Consider the following 25069-nt stretch of genomic DNA (forward strand, 5'->3'; position numbering starts at 1 on the left):
GCAGGTGATGATTCCAGACTGGCCTTTCCATCACTGCTCATCTTTCCTTCATTCTCTCTCCACAGTTCCATGGCTCACAGGGAACCCAAGGTAGCCCAAGCCTGCCTCTGTGGCATTACTGAGTCTTAAAGCAACCCACCCCATAAGCTTTCCGAGGTCTTCAAGTTCCTACTGCTCCATCTGTTTGAGTTGAGATTTCTAGTACTGACCATCTGGGTCAACATCAGATTCACATCTCAACATATATATATGTATGTATATATGCACATGTGTATGTATATATACATACATATATATGTATACACATATGTGTGTACATATACATATTATATATGTATATACACATGTATATACATATACATATACATATACATATACATATACATATACATATACATATACATATACATATACATATACATATCGTTCTTGCTGCATATGCACACATGCACACACTGGAGTATACATGTCAGAGGACAGCTTCATGGAATTGGTTTTCCTCTTCTGCCTTTATGGGTTTAAATGTGGGTCACCAGGTTAGGATAGAACACGCATTACCTGAGCCACCTCGATGCCCCTGCTTCAAAAATGTGTTCTCCTCTGTGCTGTACGCCATTATTAACATCCCCCACATGAAGGCGCTGAGGATGAGTGGGGACCAACAACAATAAACAGAGCACTGGAGTGCAGCCTGTCCAGCACCAAGCTCACGTAATGCTGATTAGCAATAGCAAAGTTTGTGTGATTGTCCAGGCCTAAGCCTTGGCTGCAGACACCCCGAGTCAGAGGAGTTACTGGTCCCATTGAGGTAAGAGAAGCACAGGAGGGAGGATGTGGCTTGCTCAAGGTCACACAATGAAGGGACAAGCTGATCTCCACAATTAAGCCATGCAAACTCTTCTGCCTTCCTTAAAACAAACAAACAAACAAACAAAAAACCTCATCACTCCCATTGATTGTGCTCTCAAATGCAGGTGTGTGAGCCTTCCTTAGGGAGGTGTGAGGAGCCGCCCTCACATTCGCCATTACAAGATGGCGCTGTCATCCTGTGTTCTAAGTAGTAAACAAATAATCTGCGCATGTGCCGGGGTAGTTTTCCACTCCATGTGCTCTGCCTTCCCCTTGACTTGTCGATGGGCTGCAGCCAATCAGGGAGCGACACGTCCGAGGCGGAGGGGGTTTTGCCATTCGCCCTCTCTTCTCCTCTTGCTCCTGAAGAAGTAAGTAATAAAGCTTTTGCCGCAGAAGATTCCTGTTGTCCTGAGCGTGTTCTTGCCGGTAGGGACAAAAGCTCGGGATAGGGAGGGTCTTTATTAGCCCATTATACAGACTGGAAACAGACTCAGCAGATAAAAGCCAAGGTTTGGGAATGGTGACTTCACTAGGTTGGAGTTGGTGAGACCTGGCTACTGGATGCTCCTGAGGAGACTTGTAGAGCCACAGTACACTCCTTCCTAGGTAATGTGGTCCTAACAGCTTGAAATTCAGGAATGACTTAGGCCCTTCCCTACCCTTTTGGGTTCCAGAATGACATGGTACCTCCATCTGCACCTACTCCCATCCTGTGTCCCCCTTCCCAACTTCCCTCCCTCTTCTTTGCTCAGTGCCCCCTAAAGCCAGTTCACTGAACACTAAACCCACTCCTCCTATCTGCCTAGATCCCTACCTCAGTCTCCAGCCCACTGCAGTACCCTTCAAGAGAGCCTACTTACCTAGTCCTGTCCCTCTGGATCCCAGGCAACTCTGCCCCAAGTGCCTGGCATCTAATTGCCGCCCCATACTATCTAATAATTAAGTTGGCCTCTTTTTACTTTGAGATTGTTTTCTCTGGGCAGCTCAAGCTGATCTCAGACTCACTAATGGCCCTTTTGCCTCCGCCTCCCAAGTGCTGAGATTGCAGGCCTTCTTAAACGGACTTCATGGTTTTTATATGTATGACTGTTTTTTCTGGGGGTGGGGGGCATATGTGTGCACATGCATGCACATGCATGTGAAGCCAGAAGAGGGCACTGGATCCCCTGAACTGGAGCTACAGAGGGTTGTGTGAAACAATGTGCATTCTAAGACCTGAACCTGGGTCCTTCGCAAGAGCAGCAGCTAGTGCTCTATAGAGAGTAACCACACTTCAGCCCCTTAAGTTGACTTTATGTTAGAAGGTGGCAATGCTGGGTGTGAGCTTTTTCCTTCATTGGGTTTCCCGGGGGTCCTCATCTTTAACCAAGTGCAAGAACTTAACACTTTTATTCCCTTGTCTTCTTATCAGAGATGACTACAGCTCTTATTCTGGAATTCAGCTTTGGGCGTGGCCAGCTGAGGGTCTTCTGGAGTCCCTAGACTGTGGTAAAAGGCTGCTTTCTGCCGCAAGTGGAAAAAGAAACGGTTTCTTGTCTTAAATTTCTGTGGACACCGAATGCACCCTCTAACTGTAACAACAGAACTTGACCAGCACCGGGAGACTGAGGTCTCATCTCTAAAACTTTTATCTTTCCCAAATTCACATCTGTAGAGGTCCCGTGGCTTGGAGGCTGCCCTGCCCTCCCACAGAAGGCATCTACTCCTTGCCTCTCTCAACCTGTGTCAGCATGTCTTGGACACAGAAAATTCCTCTTAAAGTGTGGGGAGGCTACAGGGTGGGCTCTGCCCACATGACACCTGTTGCCACGTTGGTGATGAGAGAAATCAATGTCTTCCTGTACCGCCCACGCCCGTATCTCTGACAAGTTAACACCCACCATGCATTCAGCTCTGCCTAAAGCCTCTCTGTGTCTTAAGGGCAGCCAGCTCTTCCTGGGCTCCAGGCAGCTGCAAGCCGTGCAGGGATGGGGTGCGGGATGGGCAGCAAGCCCTCCCAACAGGTGTCTGTTTCCTGCAGCCAAAGGCTAGTTAGAGCGTATTAACGTGACAGACACCCTGCTCTTCTCAGCCCCTTTGGCTCTTCATCTCCTCCAAGCCCGTTATTGGCTATCATCTCTGGAAAAGCCCGACCTAGTAAATGTCCCCACTGGGATAGCTGTTGAGAGCCATGATCCCTCAGTTGTGGGGACTCTGTGTTACCTTGTCCTCTGGCTGGAGGACTAGGGCTAATCTCTGAAGCTAGATGGGATTAATAGTGTACCACACTGGGAAGGCACTGTGATCCCTCCCAGGAGAGCCTCTGAGAAATTCCAAAAGAACCCAGGCTCTGCCCCACACCAGGTAACTCAGAGCTTCTTGGAACTGACCCCTAAACTTAAAAAAAAAAAAAAAATTCCTCCAGGAAGTGGCCAAGGCTGAGAAACATCACTTTAGTGACAGGAACTGAGCTTGTTGTCACTGTGGTCCCCTCTCCACTCCCTCTCTGGACCACAGCAGCCTCAGCAGCGGTTCAGCAGTTGTCACTAACAGCTGGAAGGAGGGGCTCTAAGACACCACCACTGGAATGGCAGAGCCAGAGCAGCCTCTCATGTGGCCCGTCCCCTCACTCGGGTACCCTGAATTGGTCATCACTGTCTCCCACTATTTACTAGGGACTGGGATGACTGCTCCTGCTGACCTTTCTACTTTAAAACCCGATGCTAGTCAGTTTCTGCCCTTTACTTCCCCATCTGCTGCTGTTGAGCCCCCATGAGCATGTGGACCACAGCATACGTAGCCATGAACTCAGGGTTAGGCTTCTGGGTATGACCACAGCTGAGCATTGAGCTCTAAACCTGTATGATGGGGCTAGGCTGGATTAAGGCGTCTCCTGTAGGTCACTGACATGATAGCTTGTGACCATATGACTGCCTACTATGTGCTGGTGACCTCTCTGAAGGAACAATTACCATTCCCTGTACAGCAGACACTGTGTGCCCTGACGCCCAGTAGGCAGGGAACACCGAGCCCTGAGCCAGGTGTGATGTGGGAGAAGGGCTGAAAACGCACTGTACAGATGGTGGAGGGCTGGTCTCTCATCCTGCAGTACTTTACTCAGGAGACAGCGCCATCAGCCAGTGAAGAACACCACTGGCCAAGGGCCATTTTAGGCTCTTCCTGATGGCCTAACGTAATAGAACCAATGGAAACAAAAGAGTGAAGTCCATGAGGGCCATCTAGTCTCGGACTGGCTTTCATGTCTGCAGCCGAGGTTATATCAGCACATGATAGTTATCTGGGCAATGCACAATGTCCACTCTGCATCCACACTGACAGTCAAAGTAAAACACTTTGAGGAGGGATGGAGTCCTGAAAACTGCTCGGGTTTCCTTGGTCATCTTTTGCCAGACTTCTAGAGTTCTAAAGCAGCCCAGAGCTACTGCACTGCCAAGAAACTTGAAGCTCACAGGAATCAGCATCAAGGGCCTGAGAGGATCAGCCATTAGTAGAGATATGTCACCCTCTAGTGGCAAGGTGTGGGCATGGCACCTTCTAGCACCTGGAAACATTCGTGCAGCCTGGTATGACATTGCAGGCTGCCTTGTTGCCCATTCCTGGCAGAGCATATTCAGGGATGGGAGAAGCAGGTTGGTGGAGCTGGGACTACAGCCACACAAGGAGCCCACTGTCTGCACAGCAGGCATATCACAGTACCTATCTCAGAGGACTGGGAAGGCTGTCTCCTACACTAGAGGCTATGGGGAAGCTGGCAGTACAAAGGGTCTGGTCTTGGCCTGAGGACCGGTAACACCCCATCCTATTCAGTCAGCAACGTGCTCCTCTGCCGTTGCGAGTTACAGGAGGACTCCCAGAGTTATGGTGAAAGGGCTTGATGACCTGTGTTCAAGTTCTCCTGATATGACATGCCTCTGCCTTCACGTTTATAGTCCTAATTTTATATTTTAGCCTATTTCCTTTTATGTATATGGTGTTTTGCCCGTATTTCTGTGCACAAGCCGTGTGTGTGCCTTGGACCTTCCTAGAAGAGGGCACTGGATCTTCTGGAACTGTAGTGTGTAGTTAATATGGCTGTGAGCCACCATGTGGTGCTGGAAATCAAACCCAGGTCCCTTGGGAGAGCAGCCAGTGCTCTAACTGCTGAGCCCTCACCCCAGGCCCTACGTCCTTGCTTTAATTATGGGACCTGAACTGCTGATGCAACACAGTGCAGTGTGAATACCAGGCTAGCACCCTGGCACCAAATGACAGGCCCAGCCCCCAGTTGTTTCTAAGCCCTCAACTCTTCTGAAATGAGGTAGGTAGGCTACACTAAGACTTCACTGGAAACTTGCCAGTCTTGCTCTTTGTACACACATGCAGAGCTGGCTCCAGATTCTTCCCAATGCTATCAAGAGAACAGCTATCTAGGAGGTTGCGGCTCCAGCAAACACATGGCAGTTTACCTGGGAACCTTCAGAGCTGTTCTGAATCAGGTCTGGGATGTCTTTCACTCTCTACAGCTGCTTCTGAGACAGCTCCCTACCCAGCCTATGGCTCTGAAACAGTGTATATGAATGAATGCTCCTAGCCTAGGAAACAAAGGGGTAGTCAAGACAAAGAATGCCAAGTGCTTCTTTAAAGTTTCCTAAATAAACCTCAACTTTATTCAGCTGATATGTTCTGAAAACAAGGGGTGTAAATAAATTGCCAATCAAAGCTATTTAAATTCAACAAGGCAAGCTAGCTTTTGAGAAAAAGCTTGAAATGAAACCTGTAAAACCTGCTATTTACTTGGTCCTTAGATTTAGCATTCCTTCAAGTGGCCATACATGGAGAATACATCTATTTTCTTAGTCTTAGATTCCTTCTGGCACCCTACTTGCTTCAAACCCTGTCACTTAGACTACTGTACCAAGGTGCACACACCATCTGCTAGCTGCAGCTTCTGACAAGCTCTGCTAAGGATGCAGGCCTCCTCCACTAGAGGGCATCCCACTCAGGCTAGGGGCCCTTCCCTGCTGGAGCCTGTAAGGACAGTTTGCCCAATCAGGTCAGAGTCATCTCACAAGGCACTGAATGGAAATTTGAGGGAGGGCAGCCTGGGCAACCAGCTCAATGCCCCTTGAGTCCAGATCCTCTTCGTCCATTACCTGCCCCCAGGCAGTAGCGCTGACCTCACCACAAATTCATTCCAAAGGGAGACCTGGCTGCGAAGGTGGGACATCAAGTTCACTAAAGCCAAGGATTGCTACAAAGGTGGAAATCCATTATGTACTACAAAACACTGCTCCAACAGCCAATGAAGGGCAGGGGCTAGGGCCTTTGCTGCCCACATTTTGAGTTCAAATGGCTCAATTACAGCTTGTACATCTTCCAAAGCATGCTGTCTGGTGGGATCTTCAGGTGCCAGGGGGCACAGGAGTCAGGTCTGTGCAGTACAAACTCTATGGCCAGCCAAGAGCCCATGCCCATCTGCCTCCCCAAAGTGAGATCCAGGTGTGGAGATGCTGCAGGTCTCCTGTCTCTAGGGCCACTGTTTCCACTCTGCAGGACTAGAGGGGGCACATTCCACCTTTCTGACCAGCTATGGCACATTTAACCTAAAGGGAAAGAGCAACAGACACTGCATCTGACCAGAACTGAGCTAGTACCCAGGAAACTCAAGTTTAAAGTGTGTACAGTTGATAAAGTTCCCCAAAAGGATGCCACAGATGTACCCGAGAGACCAATACAGCTACACAAGGGGAGGGGTGAGATGTAACACCTACTGTGAAGAGGGAGACAGGAGAGGACGCTTAAGCAAACATAGGAAGTAGGTAGGGCAATCAAAGGAAAGATTAATACTGACCAGTTTCCAGTTCTTCGGAGTTCTGGCGTGGTTTTCCTACTAGGAGGCTACTAAATTTAGAACTGTTTGGGTGGACAGGGCCTGTGACTGATGAACAAATAAACTCACTAGATCGTTCTAGTACTTGCAGAGATTAATACAATGTGTGCTCAAGATACATTAGCTTTCACACAAATTCTGCATTGCGCCAGGTACTGACACAGCCTCAATCACGGCTGGGAAAAGTAAAAATGATCTGGTCCCTGAAAGTCTCACAAAAACACACTTCCCAGGGACATCCCCAGGGTGGCCTAAGAGGGCTGGGGAAAATGGAGGCTTAGCTGATTGATATATTGCTAATATGTTTCAAGGGGTAGATAGTCAAAGAACTTGAGAGGGCAGAACTAGATGAATCTGCAACTGACAAGTCGCCCATTGCTCATGGCTACTTTCAAAGTGGCAAAGGCCCATCCGTGAAAGCCTGGGTGCAGGTGCCAAACTACCGTCTCTGAACTGTAAGAGCCAACTGCTGTATTAACTGGGAAACATTGGTGACTCAGGGCTTCCGTGTCCAGACTGAACACTCCCTGGGACACTGCCAGCTTCACTTCAGGAAGGACAAACACCCAGCAACCATGGCATGGAAACGCTTGCATTATCAGCAGCAGCACTGATGTCTCTGCTTCCCTGGAGTAGCTGCTTCCAGGAAAGGGTGCTGGTGTTAGCAGTTAGTCACCTCCATGTCATGTTTTCTTAGGGGTTGGGGCTGGCCAGTGGCAGAAGCAATGATGTGAGAACTGATCTATCCCAGAGGGCACAGGGAAAGACCTCTCTCCTCATCTTCTCACTTGTGCTCCAGCCCACTCCATCAGGAGTGAATAGTGTGGACAGTCCAGTGTGCAAGCTTCACCATGCACGCTTTCCAGGGCAAGCATCAGCTATGTGGACAAACCACAAAACCCAGCCATCCCTCCCCGAATGAAAGCCAGAGAACAGGGTCTTGACCCACTTCCTAAGCACCACACATCTTGGTGACCCAAGGTCCTACTCCCCAGATGTCACAGAAAACAAAGCAGGTTTGATACTAAGCCACGATTAGTCCTGGGGGAGAGGTGTCTTCACAGTTAAGGCATACATTTCAAAAGGGCCTCCCAGCCCACTTCTTGCTTGCACATGCGCACTCAGTGGGAAGGCTGTCCAGTGCTGGGTACAGCTGGCTCATGTCAGGTACTGTACCACGAGGAACATAACTGCACAAGTGAGCAGCATCCCACCGATCATGAAGTACTTGTCCTGGAAGGCCCGCTTCTCAATCAGTCTCATCACTGTGTTGGACAAGCCCAGCATGTTAGCAATGTCAAGGATCTTTTTCTGAGTCCCCTGGAGAGATGAGAAGAGAAAGAAAAACAGAGATCAGCCTCACTGTCAAGGGTGGTTAAAGGTCACCACAAGCCAGGGTTTTACTAGCAGACACTGTCTTCTTGGTCATGCCGGGGGAAGAGGAAAGAAATCAGCATTCACCAGAAATAGACAGATTCATTCTACCACGGCCAACTAGTGTATGGTCGAAGGCTAAGAAGAAGCCTTTTATACAAACGGTGCTGGAACTGGCCACATAGCATAGACATGCAGCACCCATGTAGGTAAGTAAGTACAGTTCACGTGTCAGTAAGACAGTGAACCTGGATTCACACTGCATACAGAAGCTGGGGCTAGGAGATGGCTCCGCGAGAGGTGTTCTTGCTGTACAGGCATAAGGCCCTGAGTCTGGATCCCGGAATCCATGTAAAACACCAGGTGTGGTTACGCCTCCAGCCTCACTGCTGTACGGCACTGAGACAGGAGGATTGCTGGGGCTTGCAGGCCATCAGACTCAGTGATGGGCAGTGTCAGCGAGTGATGGAGGACACCTGTGCATACTCGCACATTATGCTACAGATACACGTCTTGGCAATAAAAAGGACCTAATTAGCATATGTGACCAAACATGTCATAACATGAATGAACTTTTAAAACAGAGGAGGAGGCACACACAACAGTATAAATACAATCATATAAAGTTCACCAATATTACAAGAATTTCTCCAACCTTTGAAACTACTTTTTTATACCTAGGTCAATTCATGACAACTGAATTGCATACATATACCAGCAGACAAATTCCTCTGCTAGTCTAAGATAAATTACACACAAGTGGTTTTTCTGGAGCTCATTAAACTTTTAGAGGCAAAGTGGCTCAAATGGGAACAAATACGCTCAGAAAACTACAGGGGAAAACTAAGCAAGCGTGTTAAAGATTACTTACACAATCCACTGCACCTGATTCTTAATATTATTTTTGCTTGTTTTCAAGCTAGGGTCTCCCTCAGAGTCCAGACTGGCCTGGAACTCATGGTCCTCCTCCCTCAGGCTCCCCAGTGCCAGGATTCTAGGCATGTGCTACATACCCAGCCTTTCCCGGCCTTCAAATATACAAGTGTCTACCATGTGCATCCAAATTAATATTCTTACAATAGTAAGTGAAGAGCTGCTTCAGACTGGAGCTACTGTGAGAGGAAGGGCCTGTGGCAGAGGTGTAAGGTGAGCAGAGGGCAGACGGCAGACTCCAGGCAGACCAGACAATTCAAGTCTTGCTAGGATCAGGTCACTTATTCTTTATTATGTTCTTTTTTGTTCCATATTTGCTTGCTCCACTATTTTGTAATTAAGGCCAAGGGGTTCGACTAGTCTAAGCATGCTAAACTACACTTCAATGTGTCTTACTCCAATATTCTTACTCTTCTGAAAATAAATACAACTAATCTTTCCATACAGTTTAAATATATATATTTATATATGTGTGTGTGCACCACATGCATGCAGGCGCCTGCAGAGGTCAGAAGAGGCACTGGATGCCCTGGAACTGGAGTTAACCATGACGTGGCTGCTGGGATAGCTCTAATCTGCTGACAGAGCTGCCCTACATACCATTATTTCTAAGATGAAGCATAAAGCAGCTGACCCTGGTCCAAGGATCGCTATAGGACTGATGGATGAGTTACTGAACAGTGGTGAGAAGCAGCAGTTATTATTAGTAGGTCTTCTCCAGAAAGGCCTGAGACCCTGCTGGCACAACAGCTCGAAGCAGGAATTGCCACAATAGAGATCTTCAACCATGAGCAGTTCTGTGGCTCACAGCTCCAAGCAGCTCCATGTTAGCTTTGTGATAATGTCTCAGGCCGCTCTCATTTACGTACAGTGTATAAGCAAATGCGGCAGAGTCGTTTTTGGTAGCACCCTTGCCTTATGAGCTGTCCTACTGCCCAGCCATGATCCAGCTGGGAGCAGTGCTGCCGTCAAGGGCCCAATTGCCTGAAATGTTCCATCACTACCAGTTTCCTAAAATCTCTGCAACGGGCGACACACAAACATTACCCAAACACACAAAAGCAACAACTGGGCTTGTGCTCACGAATCTGCCTGTGAACACTTGGGAAAGATCTTCTATGTTCTTAAAAGCTATGTGGGAAAACTTTCTCGGCTCCCTAGCTCCAGCAATCCTTGATAATGACCTGTCACTCCCTAGAGTGACTCTTTAGGGCTTCTACTGAGTAAGTTAAAGTCAGTATTCACAAGGGAGTTTCAAGTGGGAAAGGAAGCAAAGACAGAAGTGTGGCAAAGGCTAAGCATGGTGGTACATTCATTTAGACCTAGCAATTGGGAGGCAGAAACAGGCAGATCTCTCTATGAGTTCCAAGGCTAGCCAGGATATATAGAGAAATCCTATCTCAAAAAGAAAGAAAGGAAAAAAGAAAAAAAAAAAAAACAAAAAAAAAAGGAAGGAAGGAAGGAAGGAAGGAAGGAAGGAAGGAAGGAAGGCAGGCAAGCAAAAGAACAGAAAAAGCTCCTTCTATAAGCACATAAACACTGCCCTGTGCATCAATCCACTGTCTAAACCACTGGCCTGCTCGTTCTTGTTGCTTTCTAACTCTTAAGTGTATATTCAGTTTCTGATGAAGTAACAGAACGAGGTACAGGGTCAAGACACATGACACCCACTGTGCTTAGAAAGATGGTCCAGGGCTGGTGAGATGGCTCAGTGGGTAAGAGCACCTGACTGCTCTTCCGAAGGTCCGAAGTTCAAATCCCAGCAATCACATGGTAGTTCACAACCATCCATAATGAGATCTGACTCCCTCTTCTGGAGTGTCTAAAGACAGTGTACTTGCATATAATAAAAATAAGTAAATCTTTTTAAAAAGAAAGAAAGAAAGAAAGACGGTCCAGCCTTCAGCCCCACATTCATTTTCTAAAAGGAACACCCATGAATAAACTACTGAGAGTAGACATCAGCTGAAGGAGATGTAAAGTCACCTGACAAGGATCAACAAACCAACAAGCCTCATCAAGGATTCTGAGCCAGCAATGGTGGTGCACACCTTTAATCTCAATGTCTGGCATGCAGACGCAGGCAGATCCCTGTGAGTTTAAGGCCAGTCTGGTCTATATAGCAAGTTCCAGGCCAGCCAAGGCTACATAATAAAACACTGTCTCAAAAACCAAAGAAAGGAATATTGGGCTGGGGATGTGGCCCACTGGTAGAGTGACTGGTTAGCATGTATAAGGCCTTACATTTGGTTCTCTATATTGCAAATAAATATAAAATGGAGATCTCAAGTCAAATCGGTCTTCTGCCAGAGGAAAGTAGACAAAGTCTCATGAGAGTGAGAAAGTGAGAGATATGCTGTAAGATCCTGCCTTAGGACGGAGTACAGACTACTCCGTGGTCATGCCTTCCAAATCACCTCCCAGTGACCATCAACTCCACAAAGTACCTATTTCCAACCATAAAAATCAAAGTAATTGCACCAGGGCTTTCATGCTCCCCTGTTCCTCTCAAGTGGTTTAGGAAGAAAATTCCCTGGCCCAGGCAGGGAGAGATCAAGAGGCAAGATGGGCAGAAGGAGGAATGCAGAGAAAACGGAGTCAGAAATCATAAAGGTCAAGATCCACCAGTGAACGGGCTTCCCGGCAAGCCAGCTCTGCTAACAGCACATGGCTTCCTCAGTGACCCCGGCTTCTGGAGGAAGCTAACACTCCATCCAGAACCTCAACCGCACCAGCTCGGCATTCATGCCATACGCATGCCATATGCATGCCTTTTATAAGTCTTGACTGTCCCTGAGCTACAGAAAAGGGCAGTTAGTTCTCTACAAAAAAATAAAAATAAAAAAGGCAGGGAGCCCACTGCAGAGACTGGGGTAGACTTTCAGTGACTATTCTGAAGGGGGAGCACCTCCTGCGCCACTGCAAATATTGTGACTGTCAACAGGAGGTGCGCTTCAACTGTCCTGTCTCTTCCTCTCCCTGTAAAGATGGTGGGAGCTGCTCAGAAACACGCTGGAGTCCTTCGAGCAGACAACTGTGCTCCAGTGACAACTAAGATAACTGCCGCACTTCCAGGGACTGTTTCTCACAGCCCAGTGGCTGGCAGTGCTTCACCCTAGGGAACCACACCCTGATAACAAGGAGAGCCCACACCCCCAGAGCCATCAGGGCTGACACAGGAAAAGACTCAGGCTGAAACGCCATGACTGACAGCAATCTATACTGTTTCTGTAAACCACTCCCAGGGGTCAGGGTCTCAGCAGTACAAACAAGGCAGGCTTCTTGGATACCTGTGGCTATGAGAAGCATGTGGACCTCCCTGGGCACTCCACAGCCGAAATCCCAAAGAAAACCACCTTAGAAGACTGCCTTCTTAAAAGAGCAAATCAGGGCTACACAAAGAAACCCTGTCTCGAAAAACCAAAAAAAAAAAAAAAAGAGCAAATCTAAAGACGCATTTCTCAGCCTGTCATTGGTCCCCTTACAGCAAACTCAATTTCATGCAGAGTCAGTAGAAGGGCAAGGCCCTAGCTATCAAGAAATGCCCCTGCGTTTGTTACACACAATGGGCAAACGTGTAAGTTCAAGGGCTTGGGCTTACTGTCACATGGGGGCTGGGGACACAGAAACAATACAAACACAGAACTAAACTATAGGACAAGGACGAAATAAAAAGCCTTCTCTCTAGTCTCCAGCAGGGGCCCCACCTTCAAGGTCAGTCTCTGGGCCCTCAGTCCCTCCAGAATACTGTGCCCGCCTCCAATGAGGTCATCCATGCCGTGGTGAATGTTGTGGAGGGAGGAGTTAAACTGCAGTGATTCGTCCATGGGGATGGTGGTGTCAGAGTCCTGTGAAAGAAATGCAGGCACTTGGTTAACTTTGCTTGCCACTCAGCTCCTGGGGGCTGGGCAAATCTTACTACACTGCCTTTTTGGCCAAGGTCAAGCCAGAAGAACTAGAGGGACAAATGCAAGAATCAGAGAGTCCAACAGGGGAGGAAAGCAAAGCAAAGGTGTGTGTAAGGGGGCGGGGCCTGCTCGCACGGCAGCAGAAGAGGTAACGGGCCCATAACTCTCCAAATGAGCTCTGCTGCAGTGTTGCTCTGTTCATCTGCTACGACCCCACTGAGGAAAATCCGGTTATTCCTTCCAGACTTCATTCATTTCTCCTGAAGGTTTTTTCTGGCTCCTCTCAAAGACAGCTTCTCAAATGTTCCTTTACAGCAGTTCTTGCTCGTGCGCTTTTACATGTTTGCTTTTGTTCTTTAGCTATTTTATCTATAGCTTATCCCTCTAATTAGACTGAAACTACGGATCAAAGGGGCAGTGCTTTCTACTGAAGCCTGCAGGGTGTTCAGGATGGGAACAAAGTTCTGAGAAGGCAGGAAAAGGTTGCTAAAGAAAGGCAGAGGAAAAGAAAAGAGGACTACAGACTGAGCACAGTCTATGTGAGATGCCTCAGATCATAGACTTTGCAGACTCTGGAATGGATTTACCTACTGAGCACTCCTTTGGACCCTGGCCTTTCCGACTGAAGATGCCCTATCAGTACAGACCAAGCCCTTTTACTTCACAGGCACATTTCTCTAACTCACACAGCTTGCTGGGACTTTTCCTGTTCTCCCCATTTTGCAGATGAAGAAGGTGAGGCCCAGAGAGATGGAATAACCTGTCCAGATAGGTAGGACCCCAGGGCTGGGTGCACAGACAACTCTCAATTTCAACTACACTGTAGACAAAAACACTGAGAGCGAGCCTGGTGGCTCTAACCACACACCGATTGGGCTGGGGAGAGGACCAAGTCGTCACCCAGCAGTGATTGTCTCTCCTTCCTGCTGTCTGATCAGCACAACCTCCTGCCAGGCAGTGCCCCACCACCATGGAGGCCCCAATTCCCACTGGCAGGTGATTAACCATTTGTTCTGCTGCTCAAGTTCAGAACCAGCCCTAGGTGACAGTTTGAATCTCCCTGCTAACACAGAAGCTCCTGAAAGGAAGAAGCCATGTTTAGTACTCTTCTCAAAGGCTTTACTTGGTATCTTGGTGTTAACTCTAGTGTTTTAAGAGAACCGATGCCTCCCCTTTTCTGACAAGCACTTACTGAATGGCTTTACACAGAGACCTGCCTTGCCTTCCCATCTGAGAAGGGAAGGGTGCGAGTCTGCTCTCTTTAGAATGGGGAAAGTGACTTGAAGGAAGTTTCATTTGGTGAGTCAGTGCTGCCTGGTGAGTGTGGTGCCACATCAGGCTGGCAATCAACAGAATAATCCTGAGAGGTCATGTCTAGCCTACAACTGCCTGAATGTGATGTAGCATGCCGTATGCTGGCTTACTCAGAGGCTTACAGCACTGGATGTGTGAGCTGTTAATCACCACGGCCTGCCTGCCCACCTGCTCTACAAACACAAACCTGTGAAGCCCCAACCTGAAGCCCTGGAAGAACCGCACTGCAGCATGGCATGGAGCAATGGCTTGGTCATCTGCCAGTGGGAATCGGGGCTTCCGTGGTGGAGGGGCACTGCCTGGCAGGAGGTTGTGCCAATCAGACAGTGAAAGAGAGCACTCACTGCTAGTGATGACTTGGCTCTCTCCCAGGCCCAGTCTGTGTGCGGTTAGCCACCAGGCTCGCTCCAGGCTTGCTCGCAGTATTTCTGTCTATAGTGTGGCTTCACCCACATATTAAGCAAGGAATTCTACTAGTGGATTTAGAAAGTGACAAACTATGAAGCCCAAACCCACCTCGTTTGGTAGAACATACTATGTGAGTCCCTGAAAAGGGCCAGGAGGTTGTACTTGCAGAGAATGAGCCTACTGAGGTTAGGAGACAGGGCAGGGCTTCTAAGAGATCAAACATGCAAAACAACAGGCTATTCCAAAAAGACTGAAGTCAAGCAATCCATCCAACACATCTGTTAACAAATTCCTCCAAATTGCCATTCGAGCCAGGGGCAGAAACATTTTAATGCATCTAAGGCTGGAGACACACACACACACACACACAGCACAATGGCACGTGCCTGGAGGCAGCTTTCTAATGCTGTCGCCTCTCCAGATGAGTTAGGCTCTAACCACCTGTCTCTATCTGCTCACAGAAGCATCTCCCCCATGTGAACCCCACCTCTGCAGTGGACTAGTCAAGCCAGGGAATTTTCGTCTCTGCCTACTGCTTCAGTCTAACTGCTTCCTCCTCGGGTTTTTGTGTTTGGAGAGAAATCCCCCACCCAGGCACGATCTTAGTGGCAATGCACAAAGTCCCGGCATTTCCACTTGGTCTCCTCCTGAGTCAGCTTCAGGCACTCCGCTAAGAGGTGATGCCTGTTACCTGCATTCAGTCCTGACCTGCCAGGCGCCTGCCAACCCCCAGAGTCTGGCTTACGTTAGTGGTGAAGGTGCGAGACAGAAGCTCGTCTCGCTGTCTCTCCTGCTGCTCCCTGACTTGGCGCCGGTGCTGAAAGTTCCTGAGGGCAGTCTGCAAGTGCTGGACATCATACTTTAGCTGGTCGACACGGCTGGAGTTAATAGAGACAGAGATTAAATCCTAGGGGCTGGGGTAGGCACACTTTGAGGCAGCCTGGCTCTATAGTCCCTTCTCTCCCAGGGCCCACCCTCACCGAGTCAAGCGGCAGCCTGTGGTTATGGTGGGTAAAATTACACACAGCTCCAGCTTTACTCAAATGTCTGCTGGGCTCTGACTTCTCAGGGAACAGGTGACAGGAAGCAGGCTTCATGGCCCCTTCCTGACCTTCCGAGGTTACACTGTACTCCTGGAAGAAGCCCAAGGGCAGCTCTAAGGTAGAGCAGCCATGAGGTTTCATGACACTTTTGGGAGTAGGGGCTCGAGTGGTGGTGAGGGTGGTTTCCCTCTGAGTTTCACGGTGGAGTATCAAAGATTCCATCAGTACTTCATTATAAGCAGACTGATGGAAGCGATTAGGAAAGAGTGCAAGTGCATTTCAGCCCAGCAGACGCCAGTGGGAACCAAACAGCAGAGCCACACTCCCTGGCAGTCCTAAGCTTTCAGTGACCAGGGGTCTGGTCACAAAATGCATATTGTCAAAATTACCTCAGAGAGACAGTAGATTATAATCACTCCCAAGGAAATCAGGGACCATGATCACGGGTGCACATACTTTTTAATTTGGAGGGTCTATTGCTTACATAGTACTGTGCATTTTAGGGAAGACTTTATCTTCACACAGACTTCATTTCTTTAGTAAGTACCCAGATTTTCAGAATATTCTATAGCTTCCAATGGGAGAAACGTGTGCTTTAGGGGCCTGAGGTATCCGAGCTACGTCAGGGATCGACACTCACAGTTTGGCATTCTGCCTTCTATTCAAAGGCTCCTTGCTTGACAAAATCTCCAGGCGCTCCAGATGGCTGAATATTTGCTCTATGCTTGCTTGAATCTCATTTTCTACTACTGCACAAAAGAGAGGAGGTGGGGGGGAGAGAATAATTGCTAGAAAAAAAGTAATGAACTTAAATTAAAAGTGATAAATGGTGCCTGGCCATGGTGGCACACACCTTTAATCCCAGCACTTGGGAGGCAGAGGCAGGCGGATCTCTCTGAATTCAAGGCCAGCCTGGACTACAGAGCAAGTTCTAGGACAGCCAGGGCTACAGACACAGAAAAACCCTGTCTCAACAAACAAAACAAAACAAAAAATACCCAACAACAACAACAACAACAAAGTAAAAGTGATATAAACATGTTTCCATAACACAAACTAAACCAAATATAATCCAAAAGCAATACAATGTACACAAAGATGGCTCAATATAAGGTCTACTGTGTCTCAAAGCATGGGTATCCTTATACCCACACATCCCTATAGCCATACAGACACACACAGGCACACACAGCTGTTAGTTGTCCTGTTTTTTAAGTAGAAGGCATGTCTGTAGTCATAAACTCCCCACTGTTAGAAAATAAAATGAATATTTAAAGGTTGCCCATATAACTCTGTTAAGTTAAATTTTCTGATATAGGTCTATTTGAGATTGGTCTCAGATATGGATTATAAACCCCTAGGAAAAAGGTTGCCAACTGAACTCCTTATAGTAATGAGGCTAAAAGAAAAATAAAAGGCACAAAGGAAAGGGAAGGTTAGTATGGAGATGCCCAGAGGCTTTCTGAAGGAATGGGGAGGCTGAGCTGTGTTAGAACTCTCAAAATAGACCACATAGCAATCGGAAAGACCCAGGAAAGAACCCGCAGAGGTAGAAAGCATGACGGTCATTTTCCTTATCCCCTTGATAAAGCTGTCAAAACGACCTCTTTCCACTTCTAATCAGGCACCAGTGAGATTGCTGGGAAGGCAAACAAAGGCCAGTGGGCAGAAACTCAAGTGCGCAGAGCACGCACCCAGGCGGTTGCCTTCCGCCCAAGAAATAACAGCCCCAGGACCACCCTCTTCCTAGGCCCTCACACCTGCAGCAAACACAGACAGTTTAGATTAGAGCACTGTAGGGTGCAGAGCTAAGGGAAGAGTCATGCTGGGGAGCCAGGCTGGGGAAAAAGAGGAAACGAAAGAGGCCTGGCCAGAGCTGGGCAGTGAGGAGACAAGAGCTTCCTATAGGGCCAGCTCGGTAAGGGGCCTCTGCTTGGAACAAAACCAAAAACCCTCCAACCACAACCCACATGCTTCACAGAAGGAGCTGTGGTGTGGGAACTGAACTAATTAATATTGCTAGTTGTCTGAACAATCCTACTAAGAAGCCAGAGTTCTCAACTCAGAAGAAATGGCCAGTTCCAGGTCAACATGTCTGAATTTTCAGACTAGGTAATTAGATTAAGACAGATGGAGAGAACTTCCATTCCCATAGGGCCATGTCAGGTTGAGTGGAAGGGTAATGGGGGATAAAACTGGTGGGACTCCAAAGGGCACAATCGGGGAAATCTATTGGCCATGGGGTTTTTCTGTCCATTCTAACAACAACTCATTCCATGCTGAGTCATTAAGCCCCCAAGGCAGAATGCAGTCAGGAAACCCAGCCCATTAGCCCCGTGTCATCAGAGAAAGGCCTCTGCTCTCCCTGGTTAATTACTCACAGTGCACAGACTGCTTGTCTGCCCTCTCCAGGCGTCCCATGTGCGACTGGATCTCCTGAACCTGCCTATCAAAGGAAGAGAGGAAATGAGTGAGACAGGCGGAATCACTAGCACCTCACTCAGGAAAGACAACTTTTTCTAATGCCATCTTACAACTGAATTAGGCTGACAGTGCTACTCAACTGTAAAATGTCTATGTGGCCCTTTAGGCCACCCATTTTGGCATCATTTTGAATATCCTAAAGCTAATAATACTGCTAGCATTTGGTGAGTGCTTACTGTATCTGAGACACTGCTAAGGCAATAACCCCAAGAGGAAAAGCACTATCACTGTTCTCATTTTATAAATAAAAACTGAAACCCAGATAGGTCAAGTAAGTTGCTCACGGCCACACAGCAGAAGATAAACCTCAACCAGTATCCAGCCAATCCCACTCTCTGCTCTGTGACCCAATGTGCTGAGCACTGGTCTGCCTACCAAGAGTCAAAGGGCAAGGGAGATAGAATCCTTGCCCTGAGAAACAATGTAATTAGGACCTGACAGGCCAGATAGACATGAAAAATCCCTGAGCAGATTTACAAGGAACCCAACACACACAAGCAGAAGCAAACAGAACGCTGAGGGAGGAGTGCGTGCAGTGCAGCCAAGGAGATGGGAAGGCTGGGGCTAAGGAAGGGTAAACTGAAGTTCTGTGAGTGGAAGGAGTTGTGTTTGCTTGGTTTTCAGACAAGATCTCCTTTACATAGCCAAGGCTTGCCTTGAACTTGTGGTCCTCCTGCCTTTGCCTACACAGTGCTAGGATTACAGTCATGTATGCCACCATGTAAGATTTGAATGCAGGTCTGAGCATCACTTTTAAGAAGGTAGAATGAGGTTTGGTGAAGAAAGGTTGGAAGACAATGATCTGCAGAAGGCATGCAAGGCATTTCACATGGGATAAAAGCAAAATGGAGTGCTTGGAAGACAGTCAGGGGGAGAAAGAGCAGAGGGGACCAGGCAGTGGAAGGACCACTTAAGAGGATGGCCTGAGAGATAGGCATCTCCTGTTTTGTAAACATCTTTCCAAGACAACAGGAGGAGGAGTGCCACCTCGTCTGGAAATATAACATATCCCAGAGCACTCTCTGGAGACTTTCCAGGCCAAAGTCACCTTCCAAACTCTTCCTAGTGGCTCCCCATCACTTGTCAGCCCTTGGAATGCTGTCTATGTGGGCCACAATGGCCTCCTGTGCTTATACAAGTTCTCTACATAGGGCCTATGTGAAAGAGGCTCATCTCCAGCCCTTAAAGGAAACCTCAACAATCTTTCTCTACTGTGAACATTATATACCATGACCTCAAATTTTACCAGGGCCAGCCAGGTGCCCCAATCTGGTTTCAGTGACTCTCTAGCCTTTTCCATCGCTTTCCTGTAAGTGACCAGAGAGCCAATCCAGCTGTCTAAGACTTCCTGAATGCTACAAGGCAAGACCTGTGGTTCCAAGAAGCAACCAGAAATCACAGCGAGAGCCCAAGACCTGTCAGCTGCTTCAGGAAGGGAGATGCAGAATGCTTTGGAAAGCGTGGGGCAGTGGAGGCACACAGGCTGATACGAGGATGCAGATGGAGGTTTCTGATCTATGGAGGGTAAGAACAACAGCAGTGGACTGAGGGTTGATGGGTAGGAAAAGTATAATTCTTATTAGGAGAAAGAAAGAGAACACAGGCAATGTGGTAAATCTGCAATGGTAGCTTAAATCAGATCATAAAACTGATTTCATTATCCACAAGAAAAGGAACAATAAATATAAAAAATAAATAGAAGCAGCTAAAACAACAAGAAAAAAACATAACCAACACAATTCTGAACAAGTATAGGAAGCTGAGTCTCATACCCACTATTAAGGCTTACTACAATCTAGGCCTGATGATACAGGCCTGGCATCCCAGCTATGTGGGAGGCTGAGTTAGGAGGACTGCAAGCTCAAAGCCAACCTAGCTGGGGCTATAGCTCAGTGACAGAACACTCACTTTACATGTGTCAGGACCTAGGTTTAACCCTCAGCACCAATTACAAAGCCATAATCATTATAACAATATGACGGCAGTGCAAAGGCATAGACAATCTTACCCTGAACCCAAGAGCAAAGACCAGGGCCCAGAAGCAGCCACATACTTGGGGACTTGGAGATATAAGTCAACTGGAAATGAATTAAATAAATTCTGACAGTTCAATTTATCATCTGAATAGAGAAGACACTTCATGGAATCCATCCAACAAAAATTTTCAAGAAGGTTTAAAATAAACATAAAAAATAAAATCTTTGAGCTTTCTAAAAAACAAAAAAGGCTCTTTGTGTGCAAGCTATCTTTCCTGGATAAGTGTAGCTACTACCCCCTATCAAAGAAGTCTCTCTTTATAGCAAATGGAAAGCACCACAGAAAACCACAACTGGACACAATGCAGAGATCAATAGATCATGTCCCGATGGATACATCTACTTCACAGCCCCTGCATCTATGGCTCAGGGAACATCAAGGACAAGAACAGGTAGAGGTAGCAAGCAGAAAAATTATAGGAGCCGGAACACCAGGAAGTTGGCTGTGAAACAATTTCTCCTAAAAACGGCTACATGAACAAGACCGGAACAATGGCTATATAAATGGACCTGTTGACATGGAAAAGGGAAATCTGTGCAGGGCTCCACCCCTAGACAAAGAACTCCAAGCAACTAATGACTGCTGGAAGAAAGAGAGCTAGAATCTCCCAGGGATGAGCCCCTTACTGACTGCCCAATGCAGAGTAGTCAGCCTGGAAACCACACAGACACACCAAAAACAGCCTCAGCAGCTTGTATCTACAGATATTTGTGCATACGCACCCATACATTTGTATTTAACAATAGTAACGAAAAAAAAAGGGCATCACTTTGAAAGTAGGTCAGCATGGAGAGGTTCAAAGGAAAGTAGCAAGGCAGGGCTGGAAGGAGAAAAGCAAAGGGGGAAAATGATGTAATTTTACTTCAATTAAAAATCATATAAAAACAATAAGACAATTTTAAAGGGTATGCATAAATAATGCTGAGTTAAAGAACCCTTAAGAAAAGGGTTCTTTCAAACCCCAAAGAAAAGAACAAGTGAATATGACTACAATAATAAAAGACAAACTATACTAGATGCATCCATCCACAAAGAGCAAACACATCTATCTGTGGCGGATATCAGGATTGATGTCTGAAATATATATGTAAAGACACCCACAAACTAAGAGGGAAAGTTTAACAAAGCAAATTCAAAACTGGCCAAAGGGCAAATGACAAAAAAGGAAGTAAGAGAAAATAAATTCATAAAAAAGCTGATCAACGTCAATGGTAACTCTGAATCACATATTAAAACCAATGAGATCACACCCCCATCAGGAATCTGGGATAGAGACCCAGGTAGGGAAACCACACCTGCTGGTGAAGTACTTCCAGAGCTTTCTGACAACACCTGGTAACATCTCTGCATACACTATAACCCAGCATTGCACTTTTAGCAGCAAGTCTCACAGAGATTCTGGTTACCATCACCAAATACATGTTCACCAAAGCATTTCTGTACAGGTCTATAACCAAAGCCACATATTGATAATAAAACCTTGGAAGTGTGTAACAAACCAATTATGTGGTAAAAATTGATCAGATTTAAAGCTATGGTCTTTGTTTATTCCATGAAGTCTGACATTTTACTGCCCCTTTCATGTGTCACATGCTGCCCTTATGTTGAAAATGTTACATGACAAAAGGCACATGCAAAATATATATACATAATTTTTGGAGACCAGGTCTCTCTATCATATAACTCTGTCCTAGAACTCTCTCTATAGACCAGGTTGGCCTCAAACTCACAGAGACCCATCTGCCTCTCTGACTCCCTAATGCTAGGATTAAAAGCATACCTATATTACCATGTTCTTGCAACGTAACTCTTTCTGAAATATCTAAAAAAATTCTTCAAAGTTCCTTGTGTTAAAGGGATTCAAAGGATCATGGATCTATTCAGTGAGAAACATATGCATAATTTATGTTGATAATATAACTACTGAAGTGTTGAAATATCAAGAAAGACTTCAGTAATTCAGTATATTAAATAGAAGCTAGTAGGATTAACGAGCTAGCTCAGTGGGTGACAGGGCACACTGCCAAGCCGGCAACCTGAGTTTCATCACCAGAACTTACGGTGGGAGAAAATAACCAAGTCCTGCAAGTTGTCCTCTGATCTCCACACTCTGGCTTAACTACACCTACATACCTATGTACACACACACACACACACACTACAATAAAATGTTAATAAAAGCTTGATCTAGTCATACAAGTATGGACTTAAGTTTTTAAGAAAAGATGATATTAAACAGAAAAAGGAAAACCTAGTACATTAAGTATCTGATTTGGGTAAATTAAAAACCACATAAAATAAGTAGCATATATTGAAAATCACTAACAAGGAGGGTGAGTAACTCTAGGGATGAGAAAAAAAATGTAGGTGTTTTTGATTCAGCTTGTTTCTAAGTCAATAATGTGAAGCACATATATTAATATGAATCCTAATAATGGGTGAAGTTACTCATGTCTGTAATATTTCATAAAGAAAATAACTAATAATAATAGTTTTTTTTCCAGATGGTAATGTAATGGTTAAGTTATGAAACTCATTACTTAAGTTATTCATTCATCCTCACATTCAACAAACAAATGGGCTACATAATCACAGTAGTCCGTGGGAAAGCGGGAAATGAAACCTCAGGTCGCCTACAGTGGGAAAGGACACATTGAGGATTATAATTATAAATCTTGGTTGGTTTTTAAAGGTGTTGGTGTCTTCCATGGTGTCTATGATAAATGGAGCCTGAAGGCAGTACAGACTGAGATTTGTGGCAGGTTAAACAAGACACCAGAGGATGCTCTTCAAATATCTGGAATAGACAAGCAGAAAAGGGTTTGCCTCCTGCTTCTGCTTAAGGGAGTCCCCAAAGCAAAAGGTCCATGTTCTAAGACGCCACATTTCAGCTTTACATAGGAAACAAATTATAAAATTACTATCTGTCTTCTAGAAGAGGAGGAGGAGGAGGAAGAAGAGAAGGAAGAGGAAGAGGAAGAAGAGGAGGAAGAGGGCGCCCTACATGTACAACACCAGGTCCATGGACTGTCCAGCCTTACAAAGGTTTTAATGAGCAGAGACAGAACTGCAGTCCTTTTCAAGTCTGAGAGTCTCAAGGACAGGAGACACAGTAGTAATACCCCAAGCTAAAAAGGATAACTTTTAAGAAATTACTGAAAAACATTACTGGCTTTCCCCATTTGATTTTTATTTGTAAGTCCTGTTTGGATGTAAATGAATTAGAAAAGACATAATCAATAAAGGAAGTCCAGTCTCTACATTCCATTCCATTCTAAGAAATAACAGCAAACACCATGGCAGGTGTGAAAGGCATGGAGGGAGCTAGTAATCTGGCACTTGGAGACTCTGTTTCCATTCAATTAGGAACCAGACACCACCTACACAGCCACGTGATAGGTGATCCCCAAATATGACTTGGTGGTGTAGGCCTGAGAGAAAAAGGCATCTCTGGCCTGTCTAGCATGGGGTCCATCATGGACTTGGGTGGTAATATAGCCAGGCAGAGAGCTAGTATGTGGCAAGCAAGAGGCACTGCTGTTGTTGGGTTTTTTTTTAAAGCTTTCCTTATGTCGTAGGAAGACTATTACATGAAAGTGCTCTTTAAAGAAGTCAGTGAATCTGTTGGTGCCAGTGGTGGTGCTGTCTATAATCCCAGCAGGGAGATCTTGAATTTGAGAACAGCCTGGACCACACACAAGTGCAAACGAAGGTCATAAACCTATCCGCCTACCTCCACCACAGTCAGTCTGTGGCCCACTACCTCTGTCCACCACGGACAAGAAACAGGGTTTGGGAGTTAAAGGATCTCAGCTGCAAATCGAGTTCAACTATGAAAAGCTGACAGACAATTAGCAAGTCGTTTTACTTCTTGGTGCCTCCTTGTCTCAACTCTCCAACTGAGCTGCTATGGAAACAATTATCTGAGAGATTATGGAACCCTTTGCCATATGAAGCTATGTAACCCAAAACAGTAACAAGTTAAACTGCTGTTGCTTTTAAAATAATGAGAGTGGTGGTATATCCTTAATCCCAACAGCTCAAGAGACAGAGGCAGGTGGATCTCTAAGAGTTCCAGGCCAGTCTAGTTTTCATAGCGAGTTCCAGGTCAGCCAGGGCTACAAAGTGAGACTTTACCACAAACAAACAAACGGATGAAGAAAGAAAAGGACGAATGAACAGAGGAAGAGAGGGAGGGAGGTTGGTTGATTGGTTGGGAGGGACTGGACCAGACAGGATGGGACAGGACGGGAAGGAAGGGAGGAAGTTAGTAAGTAGTGGATAGAGTGGTGCTCACCTGTCATCTTAGCACAAAGGACAAAGAAGCAGGTGGACTGTAAGTTCAAGGCCAGTCTAAGCTACACCACAATTTATAGGCTAACCTCAGCTATGTAATAGAATCCCGTCTCGAATGTACACACACATGCTCTTATGCACACATGTACACACACCCACACAACACGTACACGCCCACAGTTTTCACATGCACTTGGTGATTGTCACGTCTTCCACTCTACCTCTATAGCTAGTCTTTACCTCCTAAGGCAAGCTGACAAACTGATCTTGAGATAATAGTTCTTAAAACTAACTACTGAGTAAAACACCCAGAAAAGCCTGCGTAATCACTCCAGAGCTGTTTGTGTCTGAGACCTACTTACTCCAAACTATCTAAAGATGAGTTCCAGGACGGCAGCTAGACAACACAAGGGACAAATGTATCTTTTATGAACATGAGTACCCAAAATGGAAGCCTACTGGATTCTCTTTAAAGCTCATCCTAGTAGAATACTGCTAGTGTAAAACATCCTGTTTTTNTTTNTTTTTTTTTTTTTTTTTTTTTNTTTTNT

The 25069-nt window shown here is 46.3% G+C and overlaps 1 protein-coding gene across 2 annotated transcripts in view; it reads right to left on the minus strand.

The window, feature by feature from the left end:
* Window positions 1-5465: 5465 nt before the first annotated feature.
* Window positions 5466-25069, minus strand: part of Gosr2 (golgi SNAP receptor complex member 2) — a 21075-nt gene continuing 1471 nt past the window's right edge. The window contains exons 2-6 of one of the 2 annotated variants that reach the window (XM_021177288.2): window positions 18083-18147; window positions 16342-16447; window positions 15404-15536; window positions 12736-12876; window positions 5466-8041 (exon numbers count right to left, since the gene is read on the minus strand). In XM_021177288.2, coding sequence (XP_021032947.1) covers window positions 7880-8041; window positions 12736-12876; window positions 15404-15536; window positions 16342-16447; window positions 18083-18147 — 607 coding nt within the window. In that variant the 3' untranslated portion in view covers window positions 5466-7879. Of the gene's footprint in view, window positions 8042-12735; window positions 12877-15403; window positions 15537-16341; window positions 16451-18082; window positions 18148-25069 lie in introns of both variants that reach the window. The other variant, XM_021177287.2, reaches the window with a different exon arrangement.

This window comes from Mus caroli, chromosome 11 (genome assembly GCF_900094665.2).
Source record: "Mus caroli chromosome 11, CAROLI_EIJ_v1.1, whole genome shotgun sequence".
Classification (NCBI taxonomy): Eukaryota; Metazoa; Chordata; class Mammalia; order Rodentia; family Muridae; genus Mus; species Mus caroli.